Here is a 15,541-nt window from a genome sequence, read left to right as displayed (position 1 = left end):
ATGAAAACTCATGCTATTATCATGTTTTTATTTTATTTTTAGAAAATGGAGATACATCATCTAAATCTATTTTTTATTGAATAAATTAATCAAAATAAGTGGATAAAGTGAATATTAGTATCATTAAGGGAAAAAAAAGAAAAAAGAAGTCAATTGAAGGATGTAGGTGGGTAAGTGGGTTTTAATGAGATGAGAAGTTCAAATTTTTTTTTTAGTCTATAATAAAAAAATATATAGAAATGCATGAAGAATTTATTAAATAGATTAGTTATAAAATATTATTATTTTTAATTAAATTTTAACAAGAAATATTATCTGAATCAATTTTCAAATATGGACATGGTTGTTGTGCAAGACAATAGACATGGTTAGTGGTACCGAATGGACCGTGATAGTTAAACCTCCATCAAGGCTCGGCCCGTATTAAGATGGGCCCTAAAGTTTGCAGCAAATTTGAAGCCCAGCAAACCAAATAAAAATTGATATTAATGTTAGTCGGACGGATAGAGTGAGACCCAGAAGCTCATTATCTCAATCGGATGCAAGCTGCGGCTGTATTGGCTGCGATGGCTGTTCACACGCTACTCTCCACTGCTCCATCTCGTGTTTTTCTCTCTTTCCCTAACCCTAACCCCAACCCTAGTCCTCAGCTCCATTCACAATTCCATGGCCTCTCCCTCAAACTCACTCGCCAATCCATACCCCTCGCCACCGCTCCCAAGCCCCTGTCCGTGGTCGCCGTCACCAAGAAAGCCGTCGCTGTCCTCAAGGGAACCTCCTCCGTTGAAGGCGTCGTCACCTTGAGTCAAGAGGACGATGGTTAGTTCTTTGATTTTCTGATTGATTCTGTGACCACGTGGGGAAATGAATGAAAAGTTAGGAGTTTTGTAATGGGTTGACTATGCTTCATTTCCTGCGTCCGAGCAATTGGATGAAATTTAATATTTTTTTGGTTTCCTATAAAATGTAGGATAAGAGATGAAAATCGGGAATAATTCCTTTCCATTTTCTCGATGCTGTGTTTGGGTTGCCGAGAAAATGTTGGAAAGGAAATGGAAATTTGAAATCTTGTAACAGTTTCTGGCTGAAGTAGGTGTTCTGAAGTTCCAAGTGTTTATTCAATTTCCTACAATGCGTCACCAACCAATCAAAGCCTAATTGCTTTTGATGGTGCTTTTGGTTGCTGAGAGAATGTAGGAAGAGAAAAGAATTGTAAAGGAATTGAGTCCGAGCTGTTTTTTTTTTATTTCTCACTTAAGAAATCAGAAATCTGTCTATTGAGCTTAAGACAAGTGTTCGGCTCAATTGCAGTAACTCATATCTGTATGGAAACCAAAAAGACGCAGGATACAAATTCAGAATCGTATTTTTACACATAATTCTCCCGTTTGCCTGGAAACTAAATGAAAGGCTGATGGTGGTATGCATTTTTTACTCCATATAGGCCCAACGACTGTCTCTGTTCGGATTACCGGGCTTACTCCAGGGAATCATGGGTTCCATCTAGTGAGTGCTTTATTATCATAGCTTTGTATATCTGTGGATGTGATTGAATGAATCTTTTGTGAATTCTAAAGTTTAATTTCATTATCTTCTGCAGCATGAGTTTGGTGACACGACAAATGGGTGCATGTCAACAGGTTGGATTTGATTGTAGTTCAAGTTTGACTGTTAATTGTTGGTTATTTTCCTAGTGAAATTGATGAAAATTAAAAACTAATTTTGAATATCTTTCTTTTCAATTTTGAATAATAGGAGCACATTTCAATCCAAATGGGATGACACATGGTGCTCCTGAAGATGATGTCCGTCATGCGGGTGACCTGGGAAACATAGTTGCCAATGCTGAAGGTACAAAATGTTTCATTCATTTTGCTAAATTCTTGTTAGCTTTTCTGCATGAGGCGCTATATTTTTTGTTGTTCATTGTAATGCAGGGGTGGCTGAAGCAACAATTGTGGATACCCAGGTATTTCTGGAAAATCGGATTTCCATTTTTTTTTTTGGGACAATTTAATTTTCCATGTGCTAGCATGGTTTCTGAGTTATTTAGGACTTTTTCATTCTTGATTTGTAATCTTTATTTACTCAAATTTCAAATGAAATGTGTATACCCAGATACCATTAAGTGGACCTAATGCAGTGATTGGAAGAGCCTTGGTGGTTCATGAACTTGAGGATGACCTTGGGAAGGGTAAAACTCTATATTTATTATGTTAAATGTAGTTTGAAATTTTCAACCATAATCGTGGAAGCAATTTGCCATCTGAATGCTTGAAAACCACATATTCTTATGAGGTGTGAATGACACCATTGCTTACTTTCTTATATGCTTAATTTTTCCATCTAACTTCCTTTTGGTCTTGCCTCTGTAGGTGGGCATGAACTTAGCCTTACCACTGGCAATGCAGGTGGAAGATTGGCATGTGGTAGGCAAAACATTGGATTTTACTCTTCCTTTTCTTTCTGGGATCATTTCCATTTTTCTTATCATCCGCTAGCTAGGAAGATTACCTTGTGCTTGCTTTGTCTCTCAATTTGATATCACTAGTTAGAATTGAACTGATGAATTGCTAATCAAAAAACTCTCTCTAGAAATAGCAGGTTACAGCTTCCTTAAATTTTCCTGGAGAGAGAACTTTATTCAATAGAGCACATATACCCAGCGCTGTGTGTTAGTAAGAGGTTTAGGCCAAAAAAGAGATGGGAAATTCCTTTTTCTAAAAACACCTTGGATAGAAAAGAAACTGAGAATTTCTTTTCTGAAAACATCTTGTTTGGGTGGTTTCAGGAAAGGATTCTAAAGTTTTTCAAAAAAGGGACTTTGGGTCCCCAAAACATATATTGGGGATTCTTGAATAATGTGGAAGATGTTAACCCAAAATCCTTGCAGCTGATTATTTTTTTGACATGTCCACGCATCTTTCTCTGAAACTCATCAGGAGTGGTAGATAAACTGTTTCTTCAGGTTACCATCCACATCATCAATTAACAAAGGCAACATGAAGTTGAACATAACAAGTTGTAGAGGAACAGAAATTGATAAAATGGCAATACTCAACATTGTTTCAGAGAGACAACCCCTTATGTGGTATCATATCAAACGATGGGCTTCATTCATGATTGTACAAAAAGTTAAGAGGAATGTAGGAAGACAAAATTTTAATTTGCAACAAGGTGTTGCTATGGTTGGTTAATTGGTCATGTTTTATTTATGAAATGGATCAAATTGGTACTTTCATTGATAGGGGCATGAATGATGTGTCTAATGAGAAGATGCATGGGAAATCTATACATTCCTCCATCCTAAGATGGGATCTAATTTTGGGAGGCAAGAGAAGGTTTATTTAGGTAGCTGGAACTGTGTGATACAGTCTAGGATGAAATTTTCCCTTCACTAAGATGAAATCTCAGCCCTGGCTGTATAATTGGAGTAATTCCATGTACATGAGTTTGGATTGTGGTAGATTTTCAGTGTTTTAGGGGTGTAAACACTTGTGAGAGAGGGAGGAAGATGGACTTCAAAACCTGGGGTGGGACTCAGGAAAATCATACTATACCTTTTTAGGTTATGTAGCCTGCTGCTGGAATATTCCATCCTGGTTTAATGTTTAGAATCATGCAATGATGCAATCAAACAAGCAAGAATGGTGTTTGTTACACTCCCTCCAGCATTTTAATCTTGGACATGCACAGCACATTGTGCTAATTTTTGTGATACTCCTTTTTGTACTTCTATAAATGTTCTTTAAATATTTACTGAAATTTCTTTCTTTCTCTTCTGCTCCAATCTTGTTTTGAATATTCAATCTCATTTAGTTGCGATAATATTTTTGTATGTTGCCACTTGGCATGATACTTCATAACGCAACATTTGACTTTTGGTTCATTTCTTCGAGACCTTTGTTCTTTTTTAGAAGTGGAAGCAAAGAACTTCATCACTAAAATTTAGGAATTAAGTAAAGCAAGTATGATGAACATCTCTTGTATGTGTACCTTTCTCATATTGAGTGGTTGTATGCAGGTGTTGTTGGCCTGACTCCGATATGATTACAGTTCGGGTTTATTCTATAGGCTGCTTCTCATGCCAGTTTTCATATAGCTCAATGTGATTTTCATGCTCAGGCCTGAGGATGCATCTCATGTAGTGGCACAGCAACTGTTAGATGTAATATTGCAGACATTCTTAAATGTTGTTGGGTAATGTGGGAGTCTACCCTATAAAGCTTTTTCTGTGGATGTTTCGTGCATGTGGAGATATAATTGTCTTTTGAATGTGTTGGAGTTGGATTTTTTTATGTTGTACTATCTGCATAGATTGTGGAATGTGTCCCTTTGTTGGTTTTTTGGTCTCGCTAAAACTGTGTAGAGTGGTATGGATGGTCCCCTGTTGCTCTTGGGAGGGTCTTTCGTTGTTTGCCAACCAGTAGAGCATAAGAGGAGTGAGCAGTGGTCAGGCTGCTTTTTCCAGGTCTATCCATATTGGATGATATAATTGGAAAATTTTCATGCCCATTTTTTACCTTACTGCAATGCCTATTGATTCTGCTATTGTTCCAATCCAAATAGCAGCAAATTATGTGGCTGGTCTGAATTTATGGTTCTCTATCTCTCTATATCAAGATGAAAAAATTAAAAATAAAAAAGGGGGAAAGAAAGACAAAAAATTACTTGGGACATTGTCTGGTTTCATAGAAAAGAATCTTCCAGTTCTGGTTTCTAGGACCACAGGAGCATACAGGAATGATCTGGACAGTGTGATGCTCAGATCAAAGTACTGGTCCTATGAAGAAATTTTTTTTGGGGCCCAGGGGTAATGGTGCTAGAGACTAGGCGGATTCAGGAAATGATGATCTCTCATAATTGCCTTCCCAGATTTGTGCTTTCATGTGCTCTGTATTAGTTAGGCATTCAACTTACTTCAGCTATGGTGGCAGCATGTAGTGTTTGATAGCTTATGGTCATGAACCCATTATATGCTTGTGAATATGATATCATTCCATTGCATAAAAAACGACTTCATGGTTTCTTTTTTTCACATTTAAATTTATGTATTTTTTTTCCATTTCATATGTTTGTTTTTGGGGCTTTAACAAATGATAATAATTGTCCAGTATAAGCTGCGACTTAAATTAAGATGGAGGAGAAAAAGAAAGGATGAAAATTTTCAGGGGATGTGCTAAAACCTCTTGCATGGGCCAGGTTGCTCACTAGCTTGGACCATGGCTAAGAAACCACGGTCATGATTTTGACTTTGCTCAGAGTAACGCTTAGAACACCCATCGGTCTTAAAGGAATAAAAAAATTAAAAATGTATGGCTAACTGCCTTGACTGGTTATGCTAACGGGCTGCTCTAGGCAACTTGCTTTGCAGGAGATGATGACAATGGGACTAGTAATAATTCTAATTTAATCTAACGTTATCTTACTGATATTCAAGTCTTCAACTGCAATCCCAACGTTAACAACTTTTCAACTGCTGCAAGCCATGACTTTCTTCCCCATTTTAACTTTCATCTTCTCCAAGTCACAGCTCCTCCTTTCAATGATATTGGTATTCTTGTTTGATGGTGACCTCAGTGCTCGTGACTTTTCCTCACAAACCTTAGGGATTCTAGGAAGCCATCTGTGTGTGTTGTTGAATGGTCAGTGCCTCTTAACTGAAACTGGATTGCCACTAACTTCACATGAAATAAAATACTTGTGTCAGAGTAGCAGACCACTTGCCTGATTTGTTTAGCACTGATCAATCTGACTCGTTTGGTAACTCAGCTGAGTTAAATCAAAAGCCAAATATGAAAACTCCAACTTGCCCTAGGTCAAGCTGCTCGACTGGTATTCTGTGGCTTTCATTCTTGGTTTAAGGTTGGTTTCCTAGTTGTAATGCTCTAAATCCATCCTCTGAAAAAGTGTTGAATAATGAAAAGAGTTGCTGGTGGTTGTGGACCTAACCAACGTACGTAAACACTAAAGTTAATCAGGCAATGCCAATAAAAAAAGGAGGGGGACAGAGAGGTTAAGAGATGAGAAAATGAAAATAAGAAAGGAGCCCTGGAAATAGATTATGATAATGATAGATTGAGTTTGTGAAGAAAACTTGATTAAACTTATGAGTGTTACAGGCACTCGATTGAGTTTTGTATCTGCCAATCATAGTTTCCTCTGTTCTAAGTAAACCCAAAATTTTTAATGAGATTAGTCAACTTTAAAACATGGGCATTAGGCAGAAGCCTTAAGCAATGATAGGATTTCTTCTTGACAAGATCCTGAATAAGGAAAATAATAAAAAGCTGTGTTTCTACATCAACACATGGATGGTCTGATGGAGCTGGTGAGGTCATCATTCTGATTACAATATCCAACTAACCATACTTGCTTAAGCAAGCAACCCAATTAGGTAAACAATACACCATCTAAGGCTTTAGCAAGTGGGTCAAAAACCAGCAAAAGTAGAATGAGAAGCCCTCACTATTCCTGAAAATGGTGTTTGAGAAGAACTCATAAGAGAAACCAAAGTATGGAGATGTGTTACGATGTGCCGCGTGGTTCTCCTGTGACCTCACATGGAAGGGTGTTTCCCATGAAAAACAATGCATTAAAAGCCTAGAAATAGACTTGATGTGTCGGTTTTTGATCGAAGCTGCGTATGCACACACTTGACACACATGCAAGTTGCTAGGGGCATGGCAGGCAGAGAGACGAGACGAGACGAGATGAGATGAGATAAGAGTATTTGAGTTAATGGTTTTGATTGAGAGTTAATTCACGAGGCAAGTGTGAGAGAGTACAAGTAGATGAGAGGAGTAAAAGAGTGGTGTGAAGGGAGTGTGGGATCTGGGGCTGTGTTGGCATAAAGTCATTGTCGTTAAAGGAGGGGAGGGGGGGGTTTGATGGGCACCTTTCTTGTATATGGCAATAGTTACAACTCCCAAAGTGGTTCTCCAACATATCACTACTACTAAAGGCGTCACTACTACCACTACTACTACCCCATGCCACCAACGCCACTAGTATTCCATCTCCCTCTAAGACCCTGAGCAGTAACACTCACAAAGCCTTGTGGCACAGCTGAGCTTCTGTCTCTTTTGCTTTGCCTTTTTTTGTTGACACTCTTTTTTGGGTCGCACTCACTGATGGGAGTAGTTTTTGGGGTTGAGTCTTGGGTGCTTTTATAGTCACAACACATTACTGTCTTCCTCTGTTTTTAATATAATGGTAAGAAAGAAAACTGGATCCATAGATTAGGATAATTTGGACAAAACCTTTGGGATATTGACTTGTGTGCTGCTCCACTTGTAGCTGCTCTCATTAAAAAAAAAAAACTGCCCAGAAATGATGACACTTCTTTTTCTTTTCTTCTTCACCATGTTAGGGTGAGTGCTCAGCATGAAACACGTCAATTCTACATATTGTATTAAGTGGATTTAGAAATGAGTGTTTGTTGACAAATTTTCGGGTTAATTGTAGCTTTGGCACTTAGATTTTAGGCTTGTAACTGAGAGATGTTAGGAGTGTTAGTCACATGATGATATGGGGTGCTTCAAGGAAGGATGATTTAGGGGAAGTGCCCAAGGGGTGCCTTGCACATTACCCCTCTTGTTTCATTTTGAAAGATGGGGAAGGCTTTTGAGTAAAGAATAAACCACAACTGCAGAGAAAGAGTACACTGAATGAACTTTTCTGGGAATATGGCAATGTGCACCCTAATGTTTATCAATCCAAAGATAATTAGTGGGGAATATTCTTCTCAATTATTTAGAGTTTCATTCAGTTCATTAGGACAACCTAGCAAGACGTGTGCGTGTGAGGCATGGTGTGATCCCCTTCTAGGCTGATTAATTGATGCAGTAGAGTACTGGAAATTCGATTGGGATTGTATCTTTAAGAGAAAGAAAGCATTCAAGATGCTCTTGTGTTCTCTGTCAAGCAATTTCAAATTCTGCCTCTTATGTTGCTTAGTTTAATGTCTGAAATCAAAACTGTAAAAGTTAAGAATTAAGATATTTCAAGTGTTTTTTTTACTAGAAAAATCATTTTTTCAGGGGTAAGTGATCTACCTCTAGAAGTGGGTTGGGTTGACTTGAGAGAATAAACATTGTATACGAATTTTGTGAGTGATTGAATGAATCCAGAAGGAAGGAGAAATTAACAGGGTTTGTTAGAAGAAGAGCTTAGTTGCAACAAACATGTTGTGCGGACCCAAGTGGATTAGAAGCCCCTTTCCCAGGGTGACGTCTCAAGTGGAGTGAGTGTCAAGCTCAGTGCTCTTCACTGTACATTTACCAAAGTTTCCGTCTATGCAGGCCCCACATCCTCTTCATCTGCGTCTCAAACAAGTTCTATTAAAAAAGAGGTACCAGTATTTGACCCAAAAACAAAAACCCTTGTAATTTTTATTCAATTTAAATCTATATATATATAATTGTATAATTATTTTTAAAAAAATATTCTTAAAATAGAAAACTTCTTATTTTCAGATATGCTTCCGGGTAAAATACCATCATGAAGCTTTTCAAATCACAGGACTAGCAGATTTAACGTTAGACGTACAAGGGAGACGAAGATCCAAATAAGTTTGTCACAAAGTCATACCACCATCACTTTCATGGTTTGCTTCATCTTCACCAAAGCATCTGTCACTTTTCTAGAGGCCAGTTTCCTAGAAAATAGACTTGTTTCCATAAGTATAAAATTAGTTTTGGAATATCCTCATTCGCAGACTCTGTGACCAACTGATTTTAATTAATGGTCACTTGTTTAACAAATATTTCGCACATGCCACCACCTTCAGCACTGTTCCTTCTCATCATAAATAATATGGAGCAAGGAGCAAATCAGGCTAAGTGTAATGAATGCGTCCAATGCCTATGAATAATAGATGGACTCGAGTTAATGGGAATCACCACAAAAATCACATATATTGGAGCATCCAACCGGCGTGATTTTTGGTGCATGGGACAAGTGTTGCATCATTAGAATGAATGGGTGGGTCAACAGTACATTAACCGATTGCCAATGGGTATTAAAAAAACCCGAAAATGTCTCACCAAATATAGGATGCAAAACATTAATGTATTTGTTTGAGCCATTGACTTTTTATTGAATTAGGTTAAGGTGCATCGGGACATTATTCTGTGTGCCTTTTTTTTTTTTTTTTAATTAGGTATGCAATAGTGTTGCTTCCCGGAAAAAATCATTCTTCAAAAATAACCTTGGGATGACTATAAAGCAAGATAGTTAGATATTGCTATAAAGTCTTCGAATGAGTAGTGTATCCTTAGGATTGTTAAATTTAAGGGCGAGTGCCAATGAATATGATGTACATCTCATATAACTTGACTTTGTTAACGATCAATAGCTAAGTCATTGATCTTAATATTTTTTGGGTTCAATTCCCGAGTCATACTTGATTCTTTGACATCGCTTGTTTTTGACCATCGCTTAGTTTCACTCAACCTTCATCTTGAGCTGAGTATGGATGGATCACTTGGATTTAAATATATAAGTAATGGGAAGTAAATCAGATAATACAGTCTTATTTAGTAATTGTTTTTGAAGAGTTTCTTGTTTACCAAAACAAAAAAACCAAAAATAATATTGACAATAAAAAATAGAAAAGGGTTTTTTGTTCTTAAAAACAAAAAACAAGAAGTTTTCAAAAGACATCTTTTAATTGTTTTTAATTATTTTCTAATGACCATTTAAAAAAATAATTATATAAATGTAGAAATTGATTAAAAATAAGGTATTTTAAAAACTAGAAAACAAGGTAAGAAGATTTTAAATTCCCAAACATAACTTTGTTCTACAAGAAATAATTTTTTAAAAAATTGTTTTTGAACATACTTTCCAAACAAAGCCTAAGGGTACAAATGGATTGAAATGATGAAAAGAAAAATAAATATTCCATTATTCCAAGGAAGTTCAAGGGAGTGGAACTAGTTTGAACACTAATCAAGCGAATTAACGTAGACATTTTGTTAATTTTGTTCACTAAATAAGGCGTGAAGGACCTTTCATTAATCCATCTAACAAATAAAAATTAACATTAATTACCATATCTGGTTTCACTTTCATTGACTCTTCCAAGCTTACGAGTTGGTTCAAGGGTTTCGAAATAGTTGAATTCAGAAAATGATAAGAAGTAGAAAAATATTGATAAATAGAACCTTATAAAAGTCGGTGTTCAAAGAACCCGTGGGACAAGCAGAGTGGTGAATAAAGTCAGGAACCTATGAGCCACCTTGAATCGGTGGGCTACCTTTATATAGACTAAAACCCAAGAAATCGAATTCCCATACGAAAATGACAATGAGATTCAAGGTTTTAGGCTTTCCCAAAAAGACCCAACCCAACGCAACCAAACCCCCATAATTGAGCCAACGTGCCGGGCAGTAGCGAGAGCCGTGAGGCGAGAGCCGTGAGGCGTGAGGAGTGAGGGTGCCCTCCAATCTCAATGCTCACAAAATGCCCATGCAAATTAACCACTTGTAACCCTAGCCCACTTGGGCACTTGTGTGCCCCGAGTACCACGAGCTTTGGATGAGAAAAGGAAAAGTAAAAAAAGAAAGAAAAGGTAACGGGTTAGCTTCAAAGGCAGCGGAATCTGAATAGTTTGTGTGTGGAGACTGTCTTCTTGGGTCTTATAAATGGATGTTAAGAGTGGTTTTGTTTTAATGCGGGGGGAGAGCACGCTTTTAACGTGCAAGACCTGTTGCTTTAATGGCTGTTTTTATTCGTGACTGGGTGGAAAATAACTGTGAGAAACGGACTCAGTACATATGGCTGTCTTTTTATTAATTATTATTATTATTTTTGGCCACTTTTTTCAGTTTCTGATTTCTGTGTTTAATAAATTGACTCTAAGGGAGAGGTCTGTTCGTTGTATAGTAAAACCAAACTCCCAATCACACTTGGTGTTGATAATAATAGTTTGAAGGTTGGAAACGGAAGGGGAGAGAGATTGGCGTGGCGGACTAATTCATGATAACTGTTCACGGTTTCCGTTTTTGACCTTTAATATTAATAATAGTACTATTACTACCAGTCACTATATATAACACCACCCACTCTCCCACCTAGCTTCCTCCATTGCCCTCTCGCTTTGCTTTCTTGCTGCCTTGTTTGTTTTGGATACTCTTTTCTTCTTCCATTTTTATCTTATGGAAGGCCCAGAAGAATTCATGGGCTCTAGCGATCATACGCCGATTGTTAAGGGCAAGCGCACCAAGCGGCAACGGACGTTGTCCCCGTTTGGGGTGGTGGTCACATCGAGCTCATCCAGTGGTGGTGGCGGAGGGGGAGGTGGAGGTGGAGCTGGAGGTGGGGATTATTCTTCGATTTCTTCTCCTACGTCCTCTGGTGAGGTTTTGGAGAGCACCGAGGAGGAGGAAGACATGGCTAATTGCTTAATTCTCTTGGCCCAAGGCCTGGGTCCAAGGCAGATTGAAGAGGGTGGTGCCGTGGAAAAGTTAAGCAGTCCAAGTTTCACGGAGATGGCCACTACAACTGCCGGAAAGGCTGGTTTATACGTCTATGAGTGCAAGACATGCAATCGGACTTTCCCTTCTTTTCAAGCGCTGGGTGGGCATAGAGCGAGTCACAAGAAGCCTAAGGCCGTGGTTGAAGAGAAGAAAGGGCCGGCCGCCACCGCCTCATGGGACGATGACTACTATGAAGAAGGGCAATTCAATAAGATTAGCCCTCCTCTCTCTCTCCAAATAGGTAACAACAAAGCTTTACACAGTAGCAACAAGTCTAAGGTCCATGAATGTTCGATATGCGGGTCAGAATTCTCCTCCGGCCAAGCCTTGGGAGGCCACATGCGGCGACACAGGAGTAACACAAGCACTCGAATCACCATGAGTATGGAAGCAGGCAAGATGGATTCCCACGATCACCACAAGAAGGAGCCAAGGAACGTCCTACCGTTGGATCTCAACCTTCCAGCCCCGGAGGACGAACTCCACCACCGGGACTCAAAGTTCCAGTTCACCTCCAACCAACAACACCTTGTCTTCTCGGCACCGGCCTTGGTGGACTGCCATTACTAAGGGCAAACGAAGAAAACGATGATCAGAACCTGATCAATGTGAATTATTATGATTATTTGAATCCATTATTATTATTATGATTACTATTATAATTCATAATTCATAATTATCAATTCTTTGAATTCTTTTTGAATTTGGCATGAAGACGATCTACATGTTGAAGTTGAATTCCTTGAGTAAGTAAGTGGTTAGTGTTGATGGTTGCATTTCATTCACGAAAAGTGAGTGATGGGGCATCTTTTCCTCTTTTTTTTTTTTTTCCCCCTTACCCTTTAAAATTAATTTTTGTTCTCTGTGAGTGGAGAGAGCGATGTGTAACACTCAAGAGAGAGAGTGAGCAAGGCTAGGGTTTGGCATCACCACCACCACAACCAAAAGTCGTGGATTAGGTTCCCTCTTGTATGTTTTTTGATGACAATAAAGCTAAAAACTCTCTCCTGTGTCTGTTCCATTAAATGACAAAGAATAAATGGATAGCAAGCTGAGTTGGTAACTGCCCATCCCATATGCACCCACCTGGATACATATATTTCCCCCTTTTTTTTTAATGGTCCATCTCGCTTTCAGCTCTTAGCCTACCCAACTGCACCATCCCTTACATCCAAAGTAATGTGCTTAACCAAATTGAGATGGGGTCTAGTCCCACCCCATTGATGTGCCCAAGAAAGGTACTCTTGTCTCATGCCACAAAGAGTTCGCTACAAGGTCCGGGTACTTTTTGGACCCACCCCCCATTTTTTTTTGTTATGGTAGCTCTAGTGATATATATTGAATCCCATCAGTTTTCATTAATTTGGTTCATTTCTGTGTGCTTTCAACTCCCTCACACTCGCTTCTGTAGAGTTTGTTATGTGCACGTCTTGATGAATGTTGGCAAATGGAAGCATGTGGGCACATTGCGTGAGATCTCCAAATACATATAGAGGGAGAGAGAGAGAGAGGGTGGGTCATTGACATTGGCACATGTAGTGGGGGTTAATTACTTTGTCAATATTCTCTCTATATATATTATTATTCCATGCTCAAAAGAAGGGAAAACAAACATTAAAGTATTGTTAACTTGCTCGTTTTATAAAGCTTGTTCTCATTGCCCACTCAATGAAGCTAATCTAGGAGAGACTTAAACCAGAGAAATGGGTAGCTTAGGTGGAAAAAAGGAAGGGCTTGCTTTGGTGTTTCCGTCCCCTTATTGCCTCCTATTCAAACCAGGATTTGGACCCTTAGCTGTTCAAAATAAAAGCCCAAAAACTGTCACAACCAACCAAGTACCCATATCACAGCTGTTGGTTCATGGCACTTTGTGAAAATTATGGAACAAATACTTTTCGCTTTTCCGGTGCATGATATCCTCATTTTTTATATCTCAAAGTGGCGTACTTTCCAATTAAATCCAACAGCTGGCCAGATGGTTATAACTTGTATGGAGTTTGGAGTGGAGAGTGAAGATATGGCCAAGCTAGGCACAGCCTCAAGATCATCTCCTCGTTGCTTTACTGTGTTGTGAGTGGCAGAGTCATTGTTTAGTGAGATAGGGACAAATGCCTCTCGGTGTTTCCTTCCTGTGAATTGCCCTGTCTTTAAGCCAATTAATGACCAAGAAACGTATTTGCTGGGAATTTTCCTCTCAATTTCCGCGTTAAATGAGGACGTTCCTCGATTCTAGTACTTGGCTTTACTCTAAACTTTGGTTCTAGGTCCAGAGCACTGTACCCATTTAGTATTCTGAGTTGGAGGCCGGTCTGGTACAGCATGATTAGACCCAAATCCAATTGGGATTTGGGGTTGATTAACTATTATAATTTATATATGTCCGTTGACAGCCACCACCATAACAATATGCGCCCTTGAAACCATTGATGAGCCCTTGAAAAGGACTGGGTACTCCGGCAACCAAGGCAAGCATGCTCACTTTTTATGATTCTGAATTTTGTACTGACAGGTCGGTCGCACATAGTTTAGGTTACCTACAAATTGATGACAAAAATATTAAGTTTGCCCACCTTTAAGCATATGGTGGCATGGTAGCACACAGGATGAAGAGGTCGGTGGAAGTTCAGTAACAAGTTGGGTCATGGGATTCATGGATAAATTTCATTCAACTATTACATGACATCCACAACTACTTTTTAATCTTCAATAAATTTTTTTATCAATCATTTGTATGAACAGAGTCATACAAACAATCCTGAAAATGAAAGTTTTGAAACAGTGGACAGTTGGTATTTTACAGGTAAAATGATTCCCCACATAATTATAATTGTGGGGAAAGGTGGGTTCTAAAATACCTTTACGAATTCCGTTCTTATGTGCACACTGTACAAAATAGATATAAAAGTGAAGATAGGGACTTTTCTCAGGCTAAGCTAAACTGCTATTTTGTATTTCAAAGGCCCACACTATACTACTGATCTAGGCACAATCTAATTAAGCTTCCCAGTCTGGAGATGGCGGTTAGTGTTCGTCACATAATCATCCGAGATAGATGATACTGGGAGGATTGTGACAGTTGTGTCAGACAATTGAGTGGGTACAAGAACAATTTTTTTTGCCCTTTGATTATCTCTGAAACAGTCATTCAATTTTGTTGGCCCTAGTTTGGAAGTCGGGTATTCATTTTACAATTCCATTCAGCTTTCAAAAATTGATGTCTGTGCTAGGATTGCTTCAAAATTAAGATAATTGGGGTGGATGGGAAGTGAATCATACTCCGAATATTGGATGCATCCGGCCAAGGAAGTTTAGGGACAAGTACAACTGGGCTACTGACACCCCGTGAGGCAACTGCCAAAAATTGGTTACCATCATTCAATCTCTTTCTTTATGATATTGTTTGCTTCTGCGGCTTATCTTGGGGGAACCATGGGCGTACTGCTGCTCTGTGATGTCACCAACCAGTCGTCTTTCAACAGTACCCACTTACCTTCACCTTGATACATCTAGGATAGGATTCTCCCCCTGATCATGATCCCATTTCTAAACTCTGCATTAATATATGAAGGCAGGATCTTGGTGTGTAACAAGGTTTCATATACGGGTGTCACCAAAAAGCAAAAAACAAAAAATCTTTCTTAGGGTCTGCTCGAGATTTATTAGGAATGCATTACATAGAGTGCAAAAACAGACACTTCAATGTGGAGTACGTCTTCATTTCTACTGCTAGAGACATAAAAGCAAAAAAACTAAATCAACTCTAATACAAGCAAACAGTTGTATTCTTGAAGTTCTAAATACTCTGATTATGTCAATGGTTCATGCATTATCAACTTCGAACCTCCAGCAATAAATTTCCATTAAGATTGGTACTCTATACCCGGCTAGAAATCAGCTGGCTTTTGATCTGGAGGTTCTGCTCATCTCTCTGGATTTCTCAAGAATGCAGTGGACTTGAGGGAATCGAGTTCGAAGTTACAAAAGCAGTTTGCACGGAAGAGAAGCCTATTCAGTTTGGCATCTAAACTTTCAGCTTTGTATTTAGCCAAGAAGAGTTG

General features: G+C 38.7%; 2 protein-coding genes across 2 annotated transcripts; both read left to right on the top strand.

The window, feature by feature from the left end:
* The first annotated feature begins 514 nt into the window (after positions 1-514).
* On the top strand, positions 515-4,354 carry LOC117916848 (superoxide dismutase [Cu-Zn], chloroplastic). Its single transcript, XM_034833043.1, has 8 exons — positions 515-819; positions 1,445-1,506; positions 1,601-1,640; positions 1,756-1,851; positions 1,938-1,969; positions 2,119-2,194; positions 2,376-2,429; positions 4,025-4,354. The coding sequence occupies exons 1-8, from the start codon at positions 540-542 to the stop codon at positions 4,048-4,050; spliced, it is 666 nt and encodes a 221-aa protein (XP_034688934.1). The 5' UTR covers positions 515-539; the 3' UTR covers positions 4,051-4,354.
* Positions 4,355-11,057: 6,703 nt separating this feature from the next.
* On the top strand, positions 11,058-12,166 carry LOC117916492 (zinc finger protein ZAT5-like). The gene has a single exon (XM_034832559.1). It carries the CDS (start codon positions 11,163-11,165, stop codon positions 12,051-12,053), a length of 891 nt encoding a protein of 296 aa, XP_034688450.1. The 5' UTR covers positions 11,058-11,162; the 3' UTR covers positions 12,054-12,166.
* Positions 12,167-15,541: the final 3,375 nt, after the last annotated feature.

Source organism: Vitis riparia, chromosome 6 (genome assembly GCF_004353265.1).
Source record: "Vitis riparia cultivar Riparia Gloire de Montpellier isolate 1030 chromosome 6, EGFV_Vit.rip_1.0, whole genome shotgun sequence".
NCBI classification, from domain to species: Eukaryota; Viridiplantae; Streptophyta; class Magnoliopsida; order Vitales; family Vitaceae; genus Vitis; species Vitis riparia.
The sequence above is the reverse complement of the archived record's forward strand: the minus strand, read 5'-3'. Positions and strand labels throughout refer to the sequence as shown.

Coding starts and splice junctions, on each gene's coding strand:
- LOC117916492 (XM_034832559.1), top strand. CDS start 11,163: ATGGAAGGCCCAGAAGAATTCATGGGCTCTAGCGATCATACGCCGATT.
- LOC117916848 (XM_034833043.1), top strand. CDS start 540: ATGCAAGCTGCGGCTGTATTGGCTGCGATGGCTGTTCACACGCTACTC. Junction 1,970..2,118: donor CAACAATTGTGGATACCCAG/GTATTTCTGGAA, acceptor GTGTATACCCAG/ATACCATTAAGTGGACCTAA. Junction 2,195..2,375: donor TGAGGATGACCTTGGGAAGG/GTAAAACTCTAT, acceptor TTGCCTCTGTAG/GTGGGCATGAACTTAGCCTT.